Source organism: Zootoca vivipara, chromosome 1 (genome assembly GCF_963506605.1).
Source record: "Zootoca vivipara chromosome 1, rZooViv1.1, whole genome shotgun sequence".
NCBI lineage: Eukaryota > Metazoa > Chordata > Lepidosauria > Squamata > Lacertidae > Zootoca > Zootoca vivipara.
In genome coordinates this window covers 135,402,021-135,427,209 of record NC_083276.1, presented here as the reverse complement: position 1 = coordinate 135,427,209, position 25,189 = coordinate 135,402,021, and the positions used below count along the sequence as shown (strand labels likewise).

Sequence of the window (25,189 nt, the reverse complement as noted above, 5' to 3'; positions counted from 1 at the left end):
CCTTCTGATCGGCAAGCCCTAGGCTCTGTGGTTTAACCCACAGTGCCGCCCACGTCCCATGTGGTGGGCCAGACTATATTTTGAAAAATAAAATGAACGAATTCCTATGCCCCACAAATAACCCAGAAATGCATTTTAAATAATAGCACACAGTCTACTCATGTAAAAACACACTGTCCGCAGGCCAGATTGAGAAGGCGATTGGGCCGCATCCGGCCCATGGGCCTTAGGTTGCCTACCCCTGGGCTTAGAATAAGGAAAGCTGGGAGACAGTGGGAAGAAGGCAATTATCAAACATCTAGGAATGAGAGAACAGAACCACCCGTCTTAAGCAAATGCGGGGGACGATTCTGGCAACTGTATCGTTATGCATGTTTAGTCACTTAGTACTAACCCTTAGGCTTCCGCGGCTACCCACAGACATGCGCTCATCTTCATCTGAAGCCTACAGGGAAGCAAGTAAAGAGGATACCAGACAACCATTTAAAAAAGACAGAAATGCAGCAAGAATCCTAGATGAAATACAAGAAAAGGTACCAAAACACTACATAACCTAACATATATATGAAACATTCAGCAGTAAAGGAAAAACACAAGGAGGGGGGGGGGGAACCCCAGCAAAATGAAATCCAAAAAAAGGAGAAATATCTAAAGCATCATTAGCTTTTTACCTTCATTGTAGCTATCTGAAAACATTTCAGTTTATGTGCAGGAGATACATAAAAGTTAATCTATTTATTTATTTATTAAATTTATATACTGCCCTTCACCTGAAGATCTCAGGGCAGTTCGCATGATAAAAATACAGGATAAAATAAGAAAATAAAGAGTTAGAACAAAAATCAATCGATACAAAACACACACCCCCCCAAAAAACCCCACACATTTAAAATGCCGTAGAATATTAATGTAGAATGTTTTTGCCTGCCAGCTAAAAATGTATAATGAAGGCACCAGACAAACCTCCCTGGGAGAGCATTCCACAATTGGGGAGCCACTGTAGAAAAGGCCTGTTCTCTGGAGGGCTTTAAACTGACTTATGTGGGGGAGGGAGACAGTGGTCCTGAAGCTAGGAGTCTACCAAGTGCTGAAGATGATCACCCAAATGTCAAGGACCAAATGGAGCAAACAGCACGCAGACTTAGTGGCGGGAGGAAAAAATCCTTAAATAAGAGACATGGGGGAATGATCAATGGTCTTCAATGTCTGTATACTAATGCACAGAGCGTGGGAAATAAACAAGATGAACTTGAGCTCTTGGTACAGCAAACTAAATACGACCTAATAGGTATCAATGAAACCTGGTGGGATGAGTCTCATGATTGGAATGTAGTAATAGAGGGATACAATCTTATTTCAGAGAAACAGACCAAACAGGAAAGGAGGAGGAGTGGCGTTATATGTCAGGGATGTGTATAACTGTGAAGAGATCCAGGATTTAAAACTTCAAAGCCATATTGAGAGTATCTGGGTCAAAATTAAGGGAGAGAAAAATAACAGTGATCTCATTGTGGGAGTTTACTATAGATCCCCAAGCCTGAGGACACAGATGAAGCCTTCCGGGAACAGATGACCAAGCATTCAAAAGGAAGTGAGATAGTAGTAATGGGGGATTTCAACTATCCTGATATTTGTTGGATGTCAAACTCAGCCAAGAGCATAAGGTCGAACAGATTCCTCACTGGCCTTGCAGACAACTTCATTGTCCAGAAAGTGGGAGAAGCAACAAGAGGATCTGATCCTAACCAGTAGTGATGACCTGGTTATCGGGGTAGAAGTGGCAGGATCATTAGGTGGGAGTGACCATGCTCTTCTGGAGTTTATTATACAGCGGAAAGGAGCAACCAAGCATACTAAGACTCAAATTCTAGACTTTAAGAAAGCTGACTTCAGAAAACTTAGGGAAACGCTGGGTGAAATCCCATGGACAGAAATACTAAAAGGGAAGGGAGTTCATGTTGGTTGGGAGCTTGTTAAAAGGGAGATATTAAAAGCACAACTTCAGGCAATACCAATGAGACGGAAACATGGAAGGTGCCTAAAGAAGCCGGGGTGGCTATCTAAAGAACTTTTAACTGAGTTAAGAGATAAAAGGGATATGTACAAAAAATGGAAAAAGGGGAAAACCACCAGAGAGGAATTCAAACAAATAGCCAGCACGTGTAGAGACAAAGTCAGAAATACTAAAGCACAGAATGAACTTAGGCTTGCTAGAGAGGTTAAAAGCAACAAAAAGGGCTTTTATGGGTATGTCCGTAGCAAAAGGAAGAACAATGAAACAGTGGGGTTACTTAGAGGAGAAGATGGTGAAATGCGAACAGGGGATAGAGAAAGGGCAGAACTCCTCAACGCCTTCTTTGCCTCAGTCTTCTCCAAAAAAGAAAACAATGCCCGACCTGAAGAATATGGAGCCGATCATTCAGCAGGGGAAACACAGCCCAGAATAAGTAAGGAGGTAGTACAAGAATACTTGGCTAGTTTAGATGTATTCAAGTCTCCAGGGCCAGATGAACTACATTCAAGAGTATTAAAAGAACTGGCAGAGGTGATTTCAGAACCACTGGCAGTAATCTTTGAGAATTCCTGGAGAACAGGCGAAGTTCCAGCAGACTGGAGGAGGGCAAATGTTGTTCCTATAGTCAAAAAGGGGGAAAGAGAGGACCCAAACAATTGCCGCCCAGTCAGACTGACATCAATACCAGGAAAGATTCTAGAGCAGATCATTAAGCAAATGGTCTGTGAGCACCTAGAAAGGAACGCTGTGATCACTAAAAGTCAGCACGGGTTTCTGAAAAATAAGTCATGTCTGACTAATCTGATCTCATTTTTTGACAGAATTACAAGCCTGGTAGATGAAGGGAATGCTGTCGATATAGCCTATCTTGATTTCAGCAAGGCCTTTGACAAGGTGCCCCATGATAGTCTTGTAAAGAAGCTGGTAAAATGCGGGCTAGACAATGCTACCATTCAGTGGATATGTAACTGGCTGACTGACCGAACCCAAAGGGTGCTCATCAATGGCTCCTCCTCATCCTGGAGAGTAGTGACTAGTGGGGTGCCACAGGGTTCTGTCTTGGGCCCAGTCTTATTCAACATCTTTATCAATGACTTAGATGATGGGCTTGAGAGCATCCTGAGCAAGTTTGCAGATGACACCAAAATGGGAGGGGTGGCTAATACCCCAGAGGACAGGATCACACTTCAAAATGACCTTAACAGATTAGACAACTGGGCCAAAGCAAACAAGATGAATTTTAATAGGGAGAAATGTAAAGTTCTACACTTGGGCAAAAAAAATATGAAAGGCACAAGTACAGGACGGGTGACACCTGGCTTGAGAGCAGTACACGTGAAAAGGATCTAGGAGTCTTGGTAGACCACAAACTTGACATGAGTCAACAGTGTGATGCAGCAGCTAAAAAAGCCAATGCAATTCTGGGCTGCATCAATAGGAGTATAGCATCTAGATCAAGGGAAGTAATAGTACCACTGTTCAGACCTCACCTGGAGTACTGTGTCCAGTTCTGGGCACCACAGTTCAAGAAGAATACTGACAAGCTGGAACGTGTCCAGAGGAGGGCAACCAAAATGGTCAAAGGCCTGGAAACGATGCCTTATGAGGAATGGCTTAGGGAGCTGGGTATGTTTAGCCTGGAGAAGAGAAGTTTAAGGGGTGATCGGATAGCCATGTTCAAATATATAAAAGGAGGGAGAGAAGCAGACACGGAGCAATGGATTCAAACTACAAGAAAGAAGATTCCACCTAAACATTAGGAAGAACTTCCTGACAGTAAGATCTGTTCGGCAGTGGAATTTGCTGCCAAGGAGTGTGGTGGAGTCTCCTTCTTTGGAGGTCTTTAAGCAGAGGCTTGACAGCCATATGTCAAGAATGCTTTGATGGTGTTTCCTGCTTGGCAGGGGGTTGGACTGGATGGCCCTTGGGGTCTCTTCCAACTCTATAATTCTATTATTCATGTTGCCATGCTCCGGACCTCTCATGGAGGCAACACATGAAGAAGGGCCTCAGATGAGGATTACAGGGTCTGGGTCGGTTCATATGAAGAGTGACGGTCCTTGTGGCATTCCAGTACTAAGCCCTTTAATGCTTTATAGTTCAAAACCAGCACTTTTAATTGGACCCAGAAACTAATTGGCAGCCCGTGTAGTCTGGCCAAGATCAGCGTAATATGCTCAAACCATCTTGCCCCGATGAGCAACTTGGCTGCTGAATTCTGCATCAGGTGAAGTTTCTAAACCGTCTTCACTGAAGAATCTTCTGAGGCAGCCCTACGTATAACATGTTGCAGTAATCTAACCTAGAGGTTACTAGAGCAGACAACAGAAGTTAGGCTATCCCTGGTGCAGCTAGACCACCAGCCAAGCCGATGGGAGGCACTCTGCACCCCTGAGGCCACCTGAGCATAGGCGCCAACTCTGGGGGCACCTGGGTTCTGGGGCACCCACAAAATTGTTACTGTGGGTGCCCAGCTGGTGAACCCAATGTGGCACACGCATGACCTCACACAGCGTGCTGAAGCCAAACATGGCCTGTTGCGCCTTCCGAAAGCTCATTGCAGCTGCTGGAAGGTCCAACTGGGCCTGTCGCACCATGTGACGCCATGCGTGTGATGTGTGATGTGTGCGTGTGCACACTGGGCACTGGGCACCCACAATGTGGGGCAGAACCCAGCGTGCCTGAACCTGATCTTCAAGCAACAGCAAAGGACCCAGGAGTACCTCTAAGCTACTGGTAGCATTATGCACATTTAAGATCCGTGGAGACGTAACAGAGTTTAAAATGAATAACAGAGGGAACATGAATATGAAAGAGGAATAGTGATCCCATGATCCCTGTGGGTGATCCCATCCTGCTCCCAATTCATTCAATTAAAAAATCATCAATGTGGGATTTTGCTTCAACTAAATTTGCAGAGGTGCTCCATAATAAGATTAATTTTAGTCATTAATTTTTATTCATTACTTTTCAAATGAAAGTTCTAACACAAAGTGCAAACAATACTGACCGAGGCATTTCTTCTGGGTTTATGGGTGTAACGCTCAGTATCTTCCTACCAGGGCAGAAGGAAAGACAGAAGATAAAATGTTGTAAGGCAGAAGCATGCATACAGAGCTTTAAAAGAAAAATGTTAGGGTGAAGAACACAGTAGGAGTTAGCAAGATTGCACCTGATGATGAAAATGGTACTCAAAGATAATTCAGAGAAAATAGCAATAGGTATTTCACCATATCTGAAATCCACTGTTGTTCCAGACCCAGAAATCTATTGTAATGAAATCTCATGACATAATTATTCCTTTTCCATTCCTTAATGTGCAACTGTGAGCTAAAGAATTCTATAAGCACACATTCTAATTGTTCTGAGTTCACAGATTGAGAAGCTTGTTTTGGTACTTCTGTTTCCAATAGTCTACACATGTGGGGTGCACTTTAACCTGTGCTAAGTTATAGTTATCTACATGGCCAGCCGTGATCCGCAGTGCTTAGGGAGGGCTAAAGCTCAGTGGCAGAGCATCCCTGGTCCCTGGTTCAATCTCCAAGCAGGACCAATAAAGATTCCCTGGAGACTTGCTGCCAGTCAGTGCAGATAATGCTGAGCAACATAGACCAAAGGCAGCTTTCTACGGTATATATATAGCCTCCTCACATTAAGCACATGCTGGTAGATGTCCCAGGAAGAAATGTACGAGGATCCTTGGGCAAAGTAGCAACAATATGTTAACATTTCTCATACACCTCTCTTATTAATGTTTATGTTCACTAAGATGTTTCCTCAAACTACCACCATGCAATTGTACCCATTATTCAATAGAGAGTAGTGGGAAACAGTGTGGAAGTTTGATTATAGTGCTTGAGATTTAAGCGCCTACTGCTCCTGTGTGCCTCAAGGATGCCTCATGCCTCTCCCGTTTCTCACATCTCTAACAGTGATTCTACTTCAGGTAAATGGTTAGTGCATATATAAACACAGGATGTACACACAGGATGTACAGAGGAATTTTTTAGAGCTCTGGCAAAGAAGGAGGCACTGAACATCAATGAAATGACTTCTCTGTTTCCAAGAGAATCTTTACTAGGATTTTTAACATGCTGATAGTGCCATGATAAAGCATAGCTACTTTTATTTTGGAGTAGCTAGAGTACACCCTGGTCACTAGCATTGTTTACAGAAGTACAATAGGATTTAATACCACATTTACGGTATGAATAGGCACATGGGCTATTTCAGCATAACAGTTTATTTACCTCTTTATTATATGAAACAAATACCTGATTAATGGGTTATAGAAGAAAGCTAATTATGTGACTACTTACACAGTGGCTACAATAATAAATTATTATTGTATTATACATTGCTACATACAACACTGGTGTAGTCTTAATTATCTTCAATTTGTTTGTTTGTTTGTTTGTTTGTTTTAATAAAAAGTCTAGTTAGTAGTGAAGTTGTCATTGGCAAATGGAATTTTCTAACCTGAGCTATCTTCCGCTGCCACCGATAAGGAGGTATTCCTCAATGGGTTACACACTTACTCAGTAACTTGACAAGCTTCTAAATGAATATTGTTCTGCTAGACTCATACGGTTCTTAGCACAAACATTCATCAGCAATATGACATCCCAAAGAAATGCTTTGGATTTAAAAAATGGCAGGGTGGTTTCTGAGAGTTAGTACACCATATCAGTCTTCCAACTCTGGAAAATGTTTTAAGAACTAGACTTCAGGAATGAAAGCACATCTTCAAGTAGAGATAACAGTTATGCTACATAGTTTATTCAACATGATGGCCAGTTTTAGACAAATCTGGATTCTTAGACAAAGCCTACCATCCACTGCTCGATGTCGCCAAACTTTGTATCCAGACCATAATATTTCTATGAAGGAAAGAAGGGGGAAACTTAGGTGAAAAAGTAAACTCACAAGTTTATAGGCATGCCTACACCAAGGATTTTGCTTTAGTCAATAAAATACATTGATTTGGTTTGACCAAACCATTACAGACTTGGAGCTCAACTTTGCCAGACATGGCTACAGTGTAGCTGCACCAAGACTACGAAAGTCTCGAAAATTGGGCTTACTCTGCAAATAGCCACTGGCATTAATACTCACTGCCTTCCAATAAAGGCAAGAGGGTGACATATTTCAAGGATCAAAAAACCTCAAACATAATCAGTGAAGTTCAGAGTAATGTCAAACACTCTAATCTAGCAACCAACCAACCTAGAGGTAAAATAGCCACGGCCTCCTCTGTAGCATAGGCATGCCCTTTAAAAACACATCAGGACAGGGGTGAGCAACTTATTCAGCACCAAGAGTCTCAAAGGAAATGCAGCATGAGCTGAAGGTCCACTTAAGAGGCACACACGCATTCTCCACCCCCATAGGCCGCTGTTGTACTCAATCTTGGCCAGAGCCTTTAAAAGTACGAAAAATGCTTCAGGGACCCCGAAACTGGGAAACGTGCAGTGAACCTGTTTCTTCTACCATGGTAGGATTCATTTACTTCTCTGATTCAAGTGTGCAGGAAAAGTATACCATAAAGTGAGAACAATGTCTGTGCGGTAAGTTTATCAAGCACATAAAAGAATAGGCACTGTAGAAATATAATTGCAATACAGAAAAATCCACACCCACAGGCTCACAAACTAAATAAGGTAAGATACAAGGATAATAGAAAGAAGTGGAGTCTTAGAGAAGTTAAAGAAAGGAGGTGAGGTGCAAAGAAAAAGTCAGCTGAGGGAGAGGGGAACGTTTTGAGCAGTTTGAGAGGCAAAAAGAACATTCCAAATATCTACGAGGGCAAAATGTTAACAGTGGAGTGGTGCAGTTTAAAAAATGGATGCATGAGGGGGGAAATGAAGACAACAGGGTTTGGGTCAGAACCTGTAAAGCAAAAGAGGAGGGGGAGGATTACAGGAGGAGGATGGGAACAGTGAACTCGCAACACATATTGTGAGTACTTTGCTTTCCACATTAAAGAAACATAATGCATCGGGCTTTTTCTGCACATCCGAATCACCTCAGTCCAGAGGAAGACGACTTCAAGAAAGCGAGAAAGCAAATGAAGAGAAGGCAGTCTGCCCAATCTCATGGATACCTCCTCCCAGCACAAAAGAGCTCAGAAGTTGCATGTCACACACACACCCCTGCAAACGCCACGTTGCCCACCCCTGCATGACTAGGAATCTCTGCAGCACTACACAGACAAGGGATCAAGCAAACGTGCTCATGCAAGACTGCAAGCCATAGCGTCTCTTCTGAAGGCACTGAAGCATAAATTGCTCTCCACAAGCCAGCTTCGCTGTTCAGAATGGCAGCACTGTTTAAAGTCACTCCAGCAGTAATAGGTTGCTGAGCACTGTTAGCAGGGCATGCTATTCCATAGAGAAAGAAGGGGAGAATGGTGCAACAGGCCTGAATTTCTGACCCAGTTCAGTCAAGATTTATTATAAAGGAACATCTCAGCAAAAACAGTGGCTTCACACTGTGTTTGACTTAAGTTTCAGGGGCAGGAATGAAAGGTAAGTTTATTCTATTGGGATTTTTACAAACTAAGGGAACCCCCTGCTAAAAAGTGCATGGGTGCCATGAATAACAAATGTCCTATATTGTTAAGAGGAAGACAAGCATTTCCATGCTAGGCAGAGCGACAATAGTGCTCTAATATTTAATGCACAGCTGCAAAGAAGAGGCACTTCCTGACCCACCAACTCTAGCATAGATATTAAAACTGGTACTTATCTCTTAAGTAGATAAGGTGCTCCTATTTCTTCCTGACACACTATTTAACAAGAAGCTCTGTTGGCTCACTGAAATGTGTTATGCTTTCTATTTAGCTATTAAGAGTGTTGCAGACACCCTTAAAATGTATTTGTTTTTTTCAGCAACTGACCCCAGTTATTAATTTTATGCTTCTTGCAAGCGTGAAATTTTACCCGTTAATTGAAGTTCAAATTATGTAAAAATACTGAGTGAGGGCCAATGTAACAGTAGCGCAAGAAGACTGAGATTTAGCATTATTTCACAAGCATTTGCACTCAGGGCAGTAGTACAGTACATAAATCTTAACTGTCACAGTGTATAGGAATAGCAGTTGCACTAGGAGCTATGCAACAACTTTCACAAATGGAAGACATCCACTGGATTTGGCTGTTACACTACACAGCAAGGCTCCCACTAGCAGTACGGCTGTTGCACAAAATCAGTAAGCAGGGCCGACAGAATGCAGCCAATACTGAACAATCCATACTTTTTATCCTATTCATTTTATATTACATTTTGTATGGCACTGTTAATTCAGTATTTTATTAAAATTACTATTGTGATACGCTGCCATTAGGATATTATGTAATGTGGCATCAGGTTTGATAGTTGTCAAATCACATCACATTCAAGCAGCTTTTGTCTCAGCGGCCACTTTCTATGTACGTGTGGTACGGAAGCTGTACTTCCCAGGATAGGATAGGGTTGTGCAGAATTATTAAAACAGCGGAGAGCATTATTGGCTGCTCACACTCCACCTTAGAACAAATCTGTATCACCAGGTGCCACAGGGAAAGCACTAGACATATCAAGAGTTCCATCGCATCCTGGTCACTGCTTCTTTGAGCTCCTGCCATCGGGACAGAGATACAGAACAATGAAGGCGAGAATGAGCCGTCTCAAGAACAGTTTCTTCTCTAGAGCAATTTCAGCCTTAAATGGAAAAGTCTGGACTTTGAAGTCATCTTATTTTTACTTGTCATTTCGTATTGCATTGTTTAATTAATGTTTTGTAGTTATTTTAAATTTATGTGGAGTGCCTTATCTGAGTGGATGGAGCAGCCGAGTAATTTCGTTGTTCCCAGAGGGGGGCAATGACAATAAAGATTATCTTATCTTACCTTATTTGTGAGGACATCATTTATTCTTACAAAGAAGAAAGAGAGAATAGGTACTTTCTACTTTGTGCATCTGATTGAGGGAGGGGGTGTTTTGGAGACTGAACTTATAGCTTGATATACAAAGAGAAGCAATTCAACTGACTGCATTCTCTCAGCCGACGTTTCAAAGTTGACTTTATTACTGTGGACAGACAATCATGTCTGCAAAATAAGCAAATAAATTCATCCTTTGAGTCATGATCCAACAGCACTTAAACTGACAACAGTACAAGTATTGTATAATGAGGGAGCAGAACAGATACTGCAAAGTCTAGCTTGCTTTGTTTAATATCGTATTGGCCTGAATATAAGCCGCACCTGCAAATAAGCCGCACCTTTAAAATTCAAGACTTATTTGTGGGTGCAGCCTGCCTCCCAGCACTACTGCCCTGAATGGGGGTGGGGGGGTGGGCAGGCAGCCGGCACTGGGCACCCTGCTCCCCAAGCTGGTGCTCGGTTCCGAGCATGCTGTGCACCCACCTCTGGCCGCCCCCCTGTCCCCTGTTTGGGGCAGAAGTGCTGGGAGGCGGGCATGCAGCACTCGGTTCTGAATAAAGTTAAAGCCGCACTTTAACTTTCCACAGTTGGAATTTGGGGGGAAAGTGCAGCTTATATTCGGGCCAATATGGTAAACTCCAATTGCAAACATTTCCTATAGTTCCATCCACATCAAGAAAGTAGTGAAACTGGTTATCCCAGAAGGCAGTAAGCCATAAATTTCTCTTGAATGTGAGGTATGAGAGTTCAATGAAACCAGTAATCGAAACTCCCATTGTTCTAGGCACATTTTGCGACTGGGAATTTCATTAGCGCAAGCAATTTCTGAGCTCTGGGCACAGCGCTGCATCTAAGATTTCAGATTAAAACTGCCACTGCTGGCAGTGAGGGCCTGGGAGGAGAAATTCCTGCCTGCCTGACTTCCAAGAAATTACTGCAGGGTCAGGCAAGCTGAGGGGTTACAGAAAGGCAGTGTTTTGAGCAACCCTCATAAGAAGTTTAAGGGGGTGGGCTGGGGGAAGAAAGGCTTCATTTTTGCAGTCTTCAGATGAAGACTAGACCATGTGAAAAATGGACACAATATTTTAGCTGCAGTTCCTTCATTTTCAGCTTTGTATTCTTGTTATAAAAAAGCGCGCCTAGACATTCTGTTGTTGCGCCCATAACCCAGGTTTAAGGTGCCGTTTAGCTCCTACTTTTCATATCTGTTTCTAACACTGAATGAAACATAAATTTAATTAAAAAGCAAGTGTTTCTGCAATGTCAGAGCAAGTGCTGTTGCAAGTAGTTTTCTTCTTTTTAAAACATTTACATGAACTCATAAGAGAATATGCCAAAACATATTTCAACACCCCAATCAATTTTAAAGGAAACACTTTCAAAGTAAAGTGCACAGAGGGGACTTGTTAGTGGGGAAGGATATGACTGGTGACCAGTAATGGCAGGAGCACCATCAATATGCCCCAATGCCAACTATGGACACCTCTTTTGCAGCAGTGCTCACTACTGTATATTGCTGGAAGGAACTTCAGCGTCCTCCCACCCCCAGGAACTGGCGGAAGCCTTAGAGAAGTCTACAAAGCTGGTTTGATAAGAGACAGAGCAATTAGCATACACAATGCAGGAAATGACAGCTCCAAGCCTCTGAAGAGGTATCTCCTTTAGTCCAAGACTAAAGCAGTCAAGCAACTTCAGCGTTTTCAGAAGCTGCTTAATTTGCACTGCCATTCAAGAAGCATTAGTAAGTACAGTCACTGAGGTGAAAACATGCAAAGAAAGAACAGAATGTTGCCCAAGCAAAAGGAGCCTGAGAGACTCATTAGTAAATAGCAGCAGGTTTACCAATGAAGACAGTTTGTGATTTAGTCTTCTTTTATTATAATTGCATATGCATATCTTGAAGTTTTATTGAAAACTTCAACATGGGCTGTCACACAAATATACACTACTAAAACTGTTAGGATCCACAAAGAGTATTTTAATTTTACCGTATATCAAAATTTGAAAGCTGTTTGTTGCCTGCAACAGCTATTCCAGTTTAATGTTCTGCTGCTCTAGTCCAAGATTAAGTTATACCGGTAACTCCAGCCATACACTCCCCTCAATGTGTAACTTTGAACTACTCACTCTACAAGGCATCTTCCCATACCCAATTACTGGCTGAAAGCATACCTTGTTTGGACTACATCTATCAGTTATGGGGGAATGCAAAGTAATTACCGGTATGGCTCTAAAAACAAATCCACATGGACCAGTGTGCTGGTGTTGTGTGGCAGGTGCTATTGTGAACAAATCCTGTGATATTTCACCCGATTAGTACTATATCAGTAAATTAGATGTGGGAGAAGCTGTTATTTGAGCAACTCACAACGAGATCAAGTTTACTCTTGGTTGATGTTAATATAGTAGCAGAATTTTACATGTCTTAAAGATAAATTTCCAAGTAAACCCTGCTGCATACCTGACATATCTAAGTGGGTTTAATTCTCAAGTGCCATCAGGTTTCCTGATGCAAAAGGAAAAGTGCATGCAATCACACAAGAGGCTAAGCAAACCCTACCTTTTGAATTTGATAGATCTACATTGGCAAAGGAAAGGAAAGAAAGGAGAAAAATGAGGGCAATAGCTTTCAGTAGGTACAGTTCACAAAGAACTCTTCTTCCACATACACCCATATATGAGAATGCATAAATAAGCCATACTTCAAGACCAATATTTTTATTATCAAGAATGCAAAATGTGCTTCAGTGGTGGAGGAAAATTGCACTGGATCCAATATTGTGGACAGAGATCCATATAAAACACAAAGAATGACTCTTGGATTGTTAAAACCCAGCAGTGTGAAAACTCTTCCAGTTCTTTAGAAGCTGGCCTTGTAATTTCGGTTGGCACAGGACTCCAGAGTTGCATGGCTGTGCAGATCTGGTAGACCACGTAGAAGCTTTGGTAATACATGAACACATAGTTTCCTACCCAACTTCCACTGCAACTTATTAATGTAGCCATATCCTGAGAAGTATTATTAGTTCGCTTCACATTATACTCAGACTTCAAGTTCACCAGAAAAGGCAATGAAAAATATTGATTTTTAAAGCCTTACATACAGTGCTGGGGAGCAGAGGCATAAGCTGCATAAGCTCCCGTAACGGAAGATAAACCACATATTTATACTGTAAAAAGTTCTTCACAATGAGTTTACATTGTTGATCCACAACACAAATAATAATCAAGACTTTTAGACAATAATATGGCATTTTTCTATAACACACACAATAGAAGTTTTACATCTGCAGAAGTTTCCAGCACAATGGAAGGGAAGCATAATCACACTTTAAGCCTGGCCTTTCTACTTTAAATAGTAAACAATGAATCCTGACATTTCAAGAGTATCTTTATGGAAAATTACTTCAAGCAAACATTTTAAGCACAGTGCTGTAGCCCAGAGCTTGCAAGCTATTCCATAACATTCAAAACATAATACTGTACAATAATAATCACTCAGTCCTCTCTAAAAAGTCCTCTCTAGATTAATTACAGCAGTGAAGTTTGGACTTTTGGTGGCAATCCTGTCCTGCAGGAGCTGAGGGCACACAGCCCTACTCTCCATAACCCTGAATCAGAAGAAGCTGTGCATGATCTGGACCAGGGGTCCCCAAACTAAGGCCCAGGGGCGGGATGTGGCCCACGCGAGCCAATTGTGCGCCCCCTGACACCCCCTGCCGCCTGCTCTTATCAGTGCGCCGCAGTGCAGTAGCCCATCTCCGGCGCCAAAAATAACTTGTGCGCATGCGTGGGACAGAGGGCAGGGGAACGCGCTCCCATACGCACGCGCACAAGCTATTTCTGGTGCCGGGCCGACCCGGAAGTGCACCAGAAATTTTCTGGCGCCGTGCCACACCAAAAAAGCAAGTGTGTGCGCGTATGGGAGCGCGTTCCCCCACCCTCCAGTCCACTGCACAATCGGTGCCGGAGGAACCGGCACAAAGCCGGGTAAGTTTGGGGACCCCTGATCTGGACAGTTGCCCACATGCCCATCCCCAAGTCTCCCCAGTGACCATAGCTGCTCAGTTCTTCCCTCTTCAATAAGCAGTGGAGTGGGAATTTGGGGGGGGGGGAGCCCAGCCAAGTGCTCCATGCCATTGCCAAGGATTAGAGAGTGGATTCTCATTTTTTGTGCAGCAGCCAGTAGGCTCCAAATTGAGATATTGCTTTCATAATTTTTGACCTGGCAATATATCACAAATCATGATGTGTGTTAGGGCTGGGTGATATATCATCCCAAACTGGTTTGAACTCCATATCATGATATCAGCATCATAATTTTTTTCCTGGCAATAGATTGTGAATCATGATGTGTGTGCATATGCGCGGGGGCGCATGCTGTGCAAAAATCACAAGGCAGGAAAAACCATGAAGCCAGCCAGTGCCTCCACATAGCTCCATCCTTATTTCAGACATTGTGGTATAACAGCATATTGTGATGTTTATCTGGTGATACATCACGATGTTGAAAACCAGGTATCGTCCAGCCCTAGCAGCCAGCTGGGCCAGAAGCGTGTTCTGCACTCAAATGATACTTTTTAGATAAAAAATAGTTTAGACAGCCAACAAGATATAAAAGCCAACAAGAAATAAAAGACGTTGTAGCTAGTACTCTCTCTGTTATGACCTGAAAAGCCACAGGGAGGCCAACATGTGATCCCAGGGCTATGCAAGGCCTAGGCTCCTCTCTGTGTCACATCAGATGAGAGCCGGGTGCCTTGTATCAAGAGTCAGAGGTGCAGAATTGACATTTTTCCTTTATGCAGTTAATGTAACACACACACGCTAGAAACTACTTGGTGATTTATACACAAATACTCTGTATCCGGTCCATGTTTTAACCAGTCATTAATTAAAAGCAATATTGCAAATATCTGCTTAGAGGCATTTCCAAAATACACAGTTTTAGTCACAAGTAACTATATTTCCTTGAATATCTTTCTACCATGCACTGTGGATTGATTCTTGCCTCTGGCAGAAACTTAAGAATTGCTATACTTGGTTTCATCCAAAAATGTAAGATTAAATGGGCCAGTTGTGAGATAGCCAGTTGGATAATTGTCTGCTCAGAGGTTGGTCTGGTTCATACACAATGCTAAATCAATAAATTATAATTTAACACGAAGAAGCATAATGCTGGTGTGCAAACTAATGCTGCACAAGGAGGAAACAAACCAGAGTCCTGACTTAGCATTTCTTGTGACCCAGCACATGTTCTTTAAACTACCGTTTACTGTTGTATGTGAAACTGAACACTGTTACTTGTTGCACGAACGACATCCACTTGGAAGAAGAGATAGTTTTAGTGTTAATCCATCTAAGTTCTCGACACGTGACTGGATGGGATGTTTTACCAACACCCATAGAGAGGCAAGGAATTGATAAAATCAAACACAAGATTTCAGGACAGGACTCCAAAGGGTGTGTGGAATCTGGATGGGCCTAGAGACAGCAGCACTTTCAGTAACTGGTCACTTGGGTCCCTTAGGAAGGAGGACACAGGTCACTTAGAAAGCACAAGTAGGATGAATGCTGCTGCCAGGGACTATGAGCTTGTTCTACTGCAGTTTAGGAAATCCTGTTACTCAGGACTAGCACAGCAGGTGGATATAAATACCCTTGACAGGCGTGTAAGCCTTCTGGCGGAGTTTACAAAGGAGAATTCTACTCAAATAGAAGCAACTGTTGCAGAGGAAAGGCTCTTGGGGCCAGTTACTATTACTATCTGAGATGGTAGTCTTAAAAGAGCATGCTTTCAAAATATTACCCATTGACTAAATACAAACTATGGACAGGACTATTGTGGCCACTGCCAGCATTGACCTAGAAGGGTGTGCCAATTCTGTGCACGAGCCCAACAGATGCTCCTCTTGCTTCTATTTCCCAAGCAAGCATGCACAAATTGATTCTGAATTCATCAAACTAAAGTAATAATAGCTCTCCAGCTGTCAAGCAGAAAGAGCTAGAACCATTCTACTTCAAGGTTGCAAATGCGACTTTTATGTCATTTCAGTTGACTGATGTGTGTGAAGGAAACAACCCCGCTTCCTACGTGGGCTGGACATGCCCGCACTGCGCATATCCAAAATGTCCGCAGCAAAAGAAAACGCTTCTGCGCATGTCCGGAAGCTGAAAATCGCGTCTGGACATGCGCAGAAGCCATTTCCGGCACCACGCTGCCCATTTCCAAAATGTTCGCAGCGCCAGAAATAGCTTCTGCGGCTGCATATAAGACGACCCGGCGTATAAGACGACCCCTGACTTCTGAGAAGATTTTCCTGGGTTAAAAAGTAGTCTTATACGCAGGAAAATATAGTTCAAAAGAAAAAATAGTGGCTCTTCTGAGTAACGTATTTTATCTTTTGTGTAAGGGCTTTGGCTATACAAAATAAGTAAATAATATTCAAGAAGAACCATTAACACACATTTAATCTATTTTCCAGTCATTAAACAATTTTATTGCAATCACTGCCAACTGTGGCTCCCAAAGGACCATTTCTGCATTTCATTCAAAGGATTAAGAAGTAATTTTGGGGCTGCAGAGAAAGACAACTCAATATCCTTAACATACCTCCTTTTGCTGCCTCTCCAGTTCCTTCATTCGGATTTCTCGTGCTTCAGCCCGTGCTGCACGCTTAGCTGCAAGCCTCGCTTCAGCCTACCGTAATGAAAAAAAAGAATAAAGCTATATTTCCACATAGTTTAAACTTGCAGAACATGCCCTAGCTGGAGGGGAAGTACATGTAGGCAGACAACAAGCTTTCACACAAAATGTTCATTATTAGTCACTGGTATGTAGTATTCAATACTTGCTTGTTCTGTCACCCAACAGAATACCTTTAGCCTGCTCCAAGGCAGGGATAGCCAAGGTGGTGCTCTCCAGATATTCAACTCCCTTCAGACCCAGTCACTGTGGCCAAGGATCAGGGATGACGGGAGCTGAAATCCAGCATCATCTGGAGGAACCACACATTGACTACTACAGCTCCAAGGTTTGCATAAAAGTACGCCACATCATCAGTAACGTAAGGGCATTTTTAAAAGATGCAATGATTGGCCTTTAGCCTGACATGAGTCACTTGTAAATGCAAATACAAAATAGAAAGCAAAGGAGAACCATTTGGGAACTCAAATACATGGTTCTAGCTAGCCAGTACAGTCATACCTCTGGTTACGTTCGCTGAGGGTTGCGTACATCACGGGATACGAACGCGCTGAACCCGGAAGTACCGGAACGGGTTACTTCTGGGTTCAGCGATTCACGCATGTGCAGAAGCACCAAATGACGTCACATGCATGCGCAGAAGCGCTGAATTGTGCGGTGAGCATGTGCAGATTTGCTGCTTCAGGTTGCGCACTGCTCAGGTTGTGAACGGGGCTCTGGAACGGATCCTGTTCGCATCCAGAGGTACCACTGTATACGTTTTGCACTTTAATTACAGATATGGGAATAGTAACCACCCCTATCTTCATCTTGTGAAAATAGCCAAAAGATGTTTTGTTTTGTGAACACTAAATCTTGCTTATCATGTAGTGACAACTTAGTTGGTCCTAATAAAACATTACTGTTGCTGTTGGATTTTTCTTTCTGATGAAACATTATGATTATGTATAAGTTTTGTCTATGAGGCATTTGACAAGAGATTATTCCTTTGTACAGAACTGGGGAATTCACAATTACAAAGCTAGTTTCACCTTTCCCTTCCATTAAGTGCCTGAGTAATATGCAAGAAAAGGCTGACTTGAAAAACAGGTTTCCTTCAGCAACTACATCTATAAATAAATGCACTGATTCAACTCACTCAGCATCCATGTGTCAAAAATAGACCACATATAAATATGCAACATGTTTCCACTGAAAGCCTTTTAGCACACCGTAGTAATTATTAACTATTTTGGAATGCCTACTTCAGTTTTAATGGGCGTTATCTGCTTACATGCAAAATCAAGTGTTCATAAAACAGATATTTTGCTTTGAACGCTAAGCCAATCTTGATTATTCACAGCAGTTATTTCTACCTCTTCCCCCCAAGCATCTTGATAAAATTACACTTCAATATATTAAAAGTTTAACTTTTAATTTAAAAAGTTAACTTCAGTGTCACATTAAGTGGCAAATACATTGACAATTCAGGTAGTACAAGCAATGGGGGGGAGCTGCATTAGGATGGTTGATTGTCAAACTAACTCACACCAATCCCTAGCACAAAAAAGAGCTTAATCAGAGACTGAAGTGAGGGGAAGCGGCTCTGGAAAATTAGAAGCCCTTGTTTCTGAGGGCAAATACAGACAGCCAACGACTACACAGGATAAGCTGACTCATTTATTAAATGTTGCTAAAAGTGCTATGGAAAAATCCAGCTATGACAGATTATGTCCCACTTCATTAGAAAGTTTTCTCCCCATCCTCCCCGAGGTTTGCCATTACTGTGGCATGGAAGATGTTCTACCTATTGCTACACTTTGCCACTATTTTCTAGTTCTGGGTTTATTGAATAGATGGCTTATTATGTTCTTCCTATGCCATCATTCTGATTATATAGCTTGCATTGGTTTCCAAATACATGTACAATGTTTTTAGTGAAACGTTTTCCTGTTTAGGGAAGGGGTGGGGGTCTTCTTAAAATATAGCTTTGAAAAAGCACCTAGGTTTTAAAAAGTTGTTCTGAAAATGCCTCAAAAACCCAAAGTACGGTATTTTAAATTGTTACAGAACATAAATAACTCTGAAATGACGTCTGAAATCCATGGCGAAAAGGCAGGGAAAGTAAGCAGTTCCTAAAGAGACTGTGCTTGCCACAAATCCCTCGCTTGCCATGCAGCTCAGGGTAAGACATTCTGCTGTCACCAGTCATGGAATACTAATAATAAATGCAATCCAACCATGTGAGACATAGAGGAAAGCCTTTCTACTTGGAGAAGACATCAAATAAGAATATTTGGGGGGAGGGAGATTACACAACATATGTAATAATTACAGGTTACCAAGAAACAGCATGGTAGAAAACTATCGTATGATAAGCTGCCCATCAGTATTCCCTCTGTGTTATCTTGAAACAGGGGGTCCAAAACAACTCCAATACTGTATGTGATTTATCTCAGAAACCTGGCCAGTACTGGAGAAAACCGTAATTTGAGCATGACCAAGATAGTGTGTATAAATGGCCCAAGATTCTACGCCCATAAAAAGAGGAAGTATTTGTACAGTATAATAAACCTACATAAAATTTCAGAATAAAAAAAATGTCCTTTATCGTACCTAGAGAACATAAAAACTTTTCTAAAGCTTTGCATAATGTTAGTATTACATTTTTGGTAGAAAGTCCCATCTCACCTGAAAAGCATTAGCATTTTATCATAAAGCTTGCAACACAAAACTAATCCACGTCTGAGCATATTTAGGCATTTCCTACTTAATCACATTGGAGAATACTGAAACTAAACAAGCTTCTTATTCACCTTTTCCATAAAGAAGATTGCCACAAAAGAAATGGATCATGTTAAAAGGGTCCCTGTGACTTTTGTTTTCACGGGCAGGGCAGATATTTTGAAATAAATTAGGTTAAAGTGAAGCACCTGTAACACAGAAAAGGCCATCTGCTATCAGTTTGCAAGCACATGTAACATAGTATATATTGTTTTGTTTCTCCACATATTCATGGTCAGTATTAGCATCCAAAAGGGTTTTCTTACAAACCAAACTACCGGTAAGTACATTTGCCATCTGAAAGCTAGAATACAGGTGGCAACAATTTTAGGCTCATCCAATTTACACATGCACTGATGCACAGGTCCTTTGGGACTTGGAAAAGGGCGTAACGGAGGACGTAACAGAGCGGGGCACATTTATATGTGCTCTGCTGATGTGCGCAGCGGCCCAGAACGAAAACCCCATGCGAAATGGTTGCCACCAGTACCAAAGCCATTCATCCAAAATACAGCTTAACTGTAGTCACTCAAGTTGTGTTCAGAAAATGCTTGGGATCAGATGTTTGCATGTTTGCAGATGTAAGCAACAAGCAACAACTATACGGAAGAGAGGTTGAAAATTTGTTATAAACACCTCTAACTTCCACAATATTAATGTATGAAACACAAGCTTTGTAAACAGAATACAGTGGAACCTCGGTTTATGAACACCTCGGTTTATGAATTTTCGGTTTATGAACACCGCGGACCCATCTGGAACGGATTAATTCACTTTCCATTACTTTTAATGGGAAAGTTCGCTTCAGTTTATGAACGCTTCAGTTTATGAACAGACTTCCGGAACCAATTACACCCATGTTTCAGTTTATGAACGCTTCAGTTTAAGTACTTCACGGACCCGTCTGGAACGGATTAATCCACTTTCCATTACTTTCAATGGAAAAGTTCGCTTCAGTTTATGAACGGTTACTCCGCGGACCGTTTGGAACGGATTAATCCACGTTCCATTACTTTCAATGGGAAAGTTCGCTTCAGTTTATGAACGCTTCAGTTTATGAACAGACTTCCGGAACCAATTCTGTTCATAAACCGAGGTACCACTGTAGTTGGAAAAAGTCAAAGGCACACCAGATGACATGAGCTATGAAAACACTTCCTCCAAAGGTAACAGAGCTGTCCCATTGCTTTTTACTTCCATCTATGTAACATATCTGATTATTTCTGAGACTCTTTATCTAAATATTGGTAAGTTGTTTTGGAACTAATATTGTGTAATGCAATGGTTCCCAATTAGCTAAGTACTGTAGCCCCCTGTTGTTAAAAGGCCCAGCCATGGATTCCCTACTTTTGAAAATTTTGGTGCCACGGCATAAGGTAAAGAATCCCACCACTAAAGCTTTGTAGGCTGAATTTGTAGTTTAAAATGTTCACTTCTTGTAAGTCTTTTAACTATTAGCAGCAAAGAGCAAACTCCCAATATTCACTTATACTATTAGAAAGTGGAAGCAGAAGCAGAGGCATAGTGTGTGTGTGTGTGTGTGTGTGTGTGTGTGTGTGTGTGTGTGTGTGAGAGAGAGAGAGAGAGAGAGAGAGAGAGAGAGAGAGAGAGAGAGAGAGAGAGAGAGAAAGAGAGAAGGGTGTTGTGGCCCTGGGCACAATTTGGAGAGGGGGTGGAAACAGACACCCCCATAGCAGGTTCCTTCATCAGATCCTGGCTCTGCGCCAGAAGGTGCTGTGCCTTATTTTTACTTAACAAAATTCCTTCAGTAGCACCTTAAAGACCAACTAAGTTTTTATTTTGGTATGAGCTTTCGTATGCATGCACACTTCTTCAGATTTTACTTAACAGTTTTACTTAACAGTTCAGCATACTGACTAAGGGCTTTTGTGACTCCTAAAAAGAAAATCAAAGTGTTACTTTATCTTCTAAATTTATACACTTTAAGCCATTTTTTAAATAAAGTATGTATAGCATAAATCCTATTTTCTTCAAGCTATTTTGTGTCTCATACTATAGAGCACACCAATGCTCTGCCATGTTTGCAGGACATGGCTGTTTCTTCTGTACTACATAGAATGGTGTGCATGAGAGAGGATGTGCATTCTAGTATATTTGGTATTATTAGTTTCCTGGCTGAATTCCAAGTGCTGGCTTTGACCTGTAAAGCCTTAAATGGCTCAGGACTGCAATACAACAAGGACCTCCAATTCCCATGTGAACTGATCTGGATCCTGTGATCGTCCTCTGAGGCCCTTCTTCATGTGCCTCCTCCACAAGAGCTCTGGAGGGTGGCAACATGAGAACAGGTCTTTTCTGAAGTGGCTCCCCATTTGTGGAATGCTCTCCCAAAGGGAAGTTCACCTGGCCCCTTCATTATACACTTTTAGGCACCAGGTGAAAACATTCCTTTTCAACCAGGAACTGGGCTGACTAACACCCTATTAATTTTTTTCTTCCAGTAGCACCTTAGAGACCAACTAAGTTTGTCATTGGTATGAGCTTTCGTGTGGATGCACACTTCTTCAGATACTTTGTTTCGACTACAGCAGACCAGCATGGCTACCTACCCGTAACATCCTATGTTCTCTTAAATGTGTTTGTGGGAGGGTATGAACAGGTTTTCGTATTATTTTTGTAATTGTGTTTATTATGTATTTTGTGAACCACCCTGAGATCTACAGATGAAGGGCGGTATACAGATTTAATAAGCAAGCAAACAAACAAATATTTCCTTCCCAATCAGTGACGAGAAGGGGGGGCTCCTGGATCCCATTAACAAACTATTCATTCAGATTTTAGTGGAGAGGATTGAACCCAAGCAAGCAAGTCACCAATGTTCAAAATGAGATCATGAACCCTGGCAGCAGTAGACTCTCCTTGCAACCTCTTCACCAACACATGGCATGGTCTGGAGTCACCAGACCTTTTTGCATCTTCCACAAATCAAACCCTCCCTGCTCCAAGCCCCAATGGGCATAATAGGATGCCCTGAATGGACTATGGATCCATAAGCCTCTGGTGAAGCCTGCAAACCCCATACCATGAACCAAGTCCTCCCAGCTATGTGGGAGAGGCATTTGCATTTCGGACATCCAGTACAGTGGTACCTCGGTTTAAGTACACAATTGGTTCCGGAAGTCTGTATTTAAACTGAAGCGTACTTAACCTGAAGTGAACTTTCCCATTGAAAGTAATGGAAAGTGGATTAATCCGTTCCAGACGGGTCCATGGAATTCTTAAACTGAAAGTACTCAAACCAAAGCGTACTTAAACTGAGGTATGACTGTATACCAAATTAGTTAATCAGGTTGATATGTGCCGTTCTAATTCAGGTCCAGAGAAGCGAGATTTTCACACTTTTAAGAGATAATACTGTAGGCTACTTATGTGAACCACAGTGATACAGATAGGAGTAGAAACAAAACCAGTAACTTGTAGTCCCATTTCACTGTATCTGAAGAAGTGTGCATGCACACGAAAGCTCATACCAAAATAAAAACTTAGTTGGTCTTTAAGGTGCTACTGAAGGAATTTTTTTATTGTAGTCCCTGAATCTGAAAACCAAAATAGGGTAATTTTTAAGTTACTGGAATTTTGCTTGCATTTATAAGTGTCCTGGCACTATGACTTATGCTGCCCAGACAAGCAACATGTTACCAAGCAACCAACTGCCTGGAGTTCTTCATTGGTTGGGAAGTGGAAAAACCAACAAAAACTTGAGGAGCTTTGGGCTGACACCACCTAGCAACAGTATTCAGCGTTCCCATTAATTTTCCAAACTCTGCCAGCTTCAACACAGTAATTCAGCCTGGCAAACAAACTGTTATGTTACCATCATATATTCCATAACTGAGGACCTGCACTTATTTTTAAGCATATTGCAGATTTTTGGATTACAATGAGGGATTCCAGATGCTAGAATCCACATCTGATTCCCCTTTCATGTGTTGTCTTGTGTTTTCCCTGTTGGAAGAAAGCAAATGTATTTCCTTATCTAGAGTTTGAAGGTGCACTGTTTTATCTAGCAATCTAGCCAGCACTTGTTTGTAAGCTTCTATGTCTAAGTTAACACCACCTATAAAAGCTGAGCCATTTTGTTTGTTGTCCTCCAATTTGTTGAGACCAGATGCCTGCGGTTTTTCTCTCTCATCTCAACTCATCCTGTAAGTAGTTCTTACATGAATAAAGCCTTTGAAACGGTGATTATTCCAATCTAATTCAACCAAGCCGCAAGGTCTCCTGACAGTCTCAACATATGATGCAACCCCATTCTGCAAGGATGCATTTGTGAATAATACAACCACCTGAGTAGGGTCTGTGTCAAGTGTATTTCTCACTTTCATTTCCAACAACAGTTCAGTATGTCAAATACCTTACAGAGATCCAAACAATAGAAACATATTCATATTATATACACATACCACCATCATGGGGTTCACCATACGAAAACTGTGGGAACCCAGGAAAATGGCTTTTTATGTACAGATATTGAAGTATGACTTTGTACATTTGGAGGTTCTGTACATTTTCAACCTGATGGTTTCTTCTTTAGCTATTGGTAGCAGCAGTAAATGCAGTTTGTTCCTGCAGCAACTCACCTATTGCTTGAGCAACTGAGCCCATCTAAAGATTAGAACCTTGCTCTGGCATTATAGCACTAACAAAAATATCTATCTTGCCTAAGTAAGCTTGCACATTTAGAGATTTGGCAGATTCCTACTTTGTTTCTGCTTCCCCTTCACTTTCTAGCCTGGCCAGTTCAGTGCCCATAATGATTTTCTGCCAGCAATTACAATGGCTCCTTGTAAGCTTTTAAACAAACAAGTACTCTCTTAAGATACACGGGCCTAATTATGGCATGGGAAACAAACATCATATTGTCATCATTGCTAGTATTGACTGTTCATGTATTGTATGACAGATGGCAAGAACAAGAGGATTGCTGAAAGCCATGCATTACTTCTCAGCTTCACCAAAATGAAGCAAGCTTCCCATTTCAGTTTTGTTGAGAAGTTAGAATACAGGGGACCCTACAAAAGTGAAAGCCTAAGGAGAAGAAGAGCTCCTCCCTCTGTCTGCACTGGCAACTCTCTATGGGAATTTATGGAGAAAGGGTTGCTAGTGACAGGCGTGGCTCAAAATCAAACCAACCTCTTATGATTAGATTCTCAAGTGATTCCATGCCTACTACACAAGCCATTCTCCACTGCGCGTTGTCATCTGGTTGAGTCACTTTTCCGGCACACATCCAAACAAAACAGCCTAACTGGATCTGCTTGCTTGTCGATGGCATGAAGAAGGGGGTCCTGATTCCATTAGCTAAAATAAAAACAGTCACACAAATTGCTGCTGCTTTCAGAAATATTCAGTGCATTCTTATCTTTTTTAAAATCACCTTCAAGCCAACTGCCAATAGATTTAATTAACTTCATACATTTTATATTTAAAAGCCACACACCCTTAATGCTCATAGCAATATTTATATTTCCTCCCTGTAATTCAATAAGCACCCCTTTGCAAACAGATAGGGAGAGACTGGCTGCCCCAGCTCCTGCCTTCCCTCTTCACCCACCATTTCTGTAGTGTTACAATGATTTCACACTGCACACCAATGGTAGTAGCCATGCCATCAGGCTACCTCAGTGGGAAAGTTGAGAAACAGGGTCATTCCACCCGTTTTATTGAAATATCAGCTCCATCAGGTGCCTTGTGCCCCGGAGCTGCTTCTATCCGAGTTGAGTCATTAAAAGAACTCCTACTTAAGAATTTGTGCCAGAG

The 25,189-nt window shown here is 41.8% G+C and overlaps 1 protein-coding gene across 20 annotated transcripts in view; it reads right to left on the bottom strand.

Annotated features, from left to right (window-relative positions):
• LRRFIP1 (LRR binding FLII interacting protein 1) overlaps positions 1-25,189 on the bottom strand; it is a 118,837-nt gene that overhangs the window by 63,964 nt on the left and 29,684 nt on the right. For 11 of the 20 annotated variants that reach the window (XM_060282798.1, XM_060282802.1, XM_035140421.2 and 8 more), the window contains exons 2-6: positions 16,553-16,639; positions 12,500-12,517; positions 6,847-6,894; positions 5,025-5,069; positions 395-445 (exon numbers count right to left, since the gene is read on the bottom strand). In XM_060282798.1, coding sequence (XP_060138781.1) covers positions 395-445; positions 5,025-5,069; positions 6,847-6,894; positions 12,500-12,517; positions 16,553-16,639 — 249 coding nt within the window. Of the gene's footprint in view, positions 1-394; positions 446-5,024; positions 5,070-6,846; positions 6,895-12,499; positions 12,518-16,552; positions 16,640-24,562; positions 24,731-25,189 lie in introns of all 20 variants that reach the window. The other 9 variants (XM_060282805.1, XM_060282774.1, XM_060282777.1 and 6 more) reach the window with 5 other exon arrangements.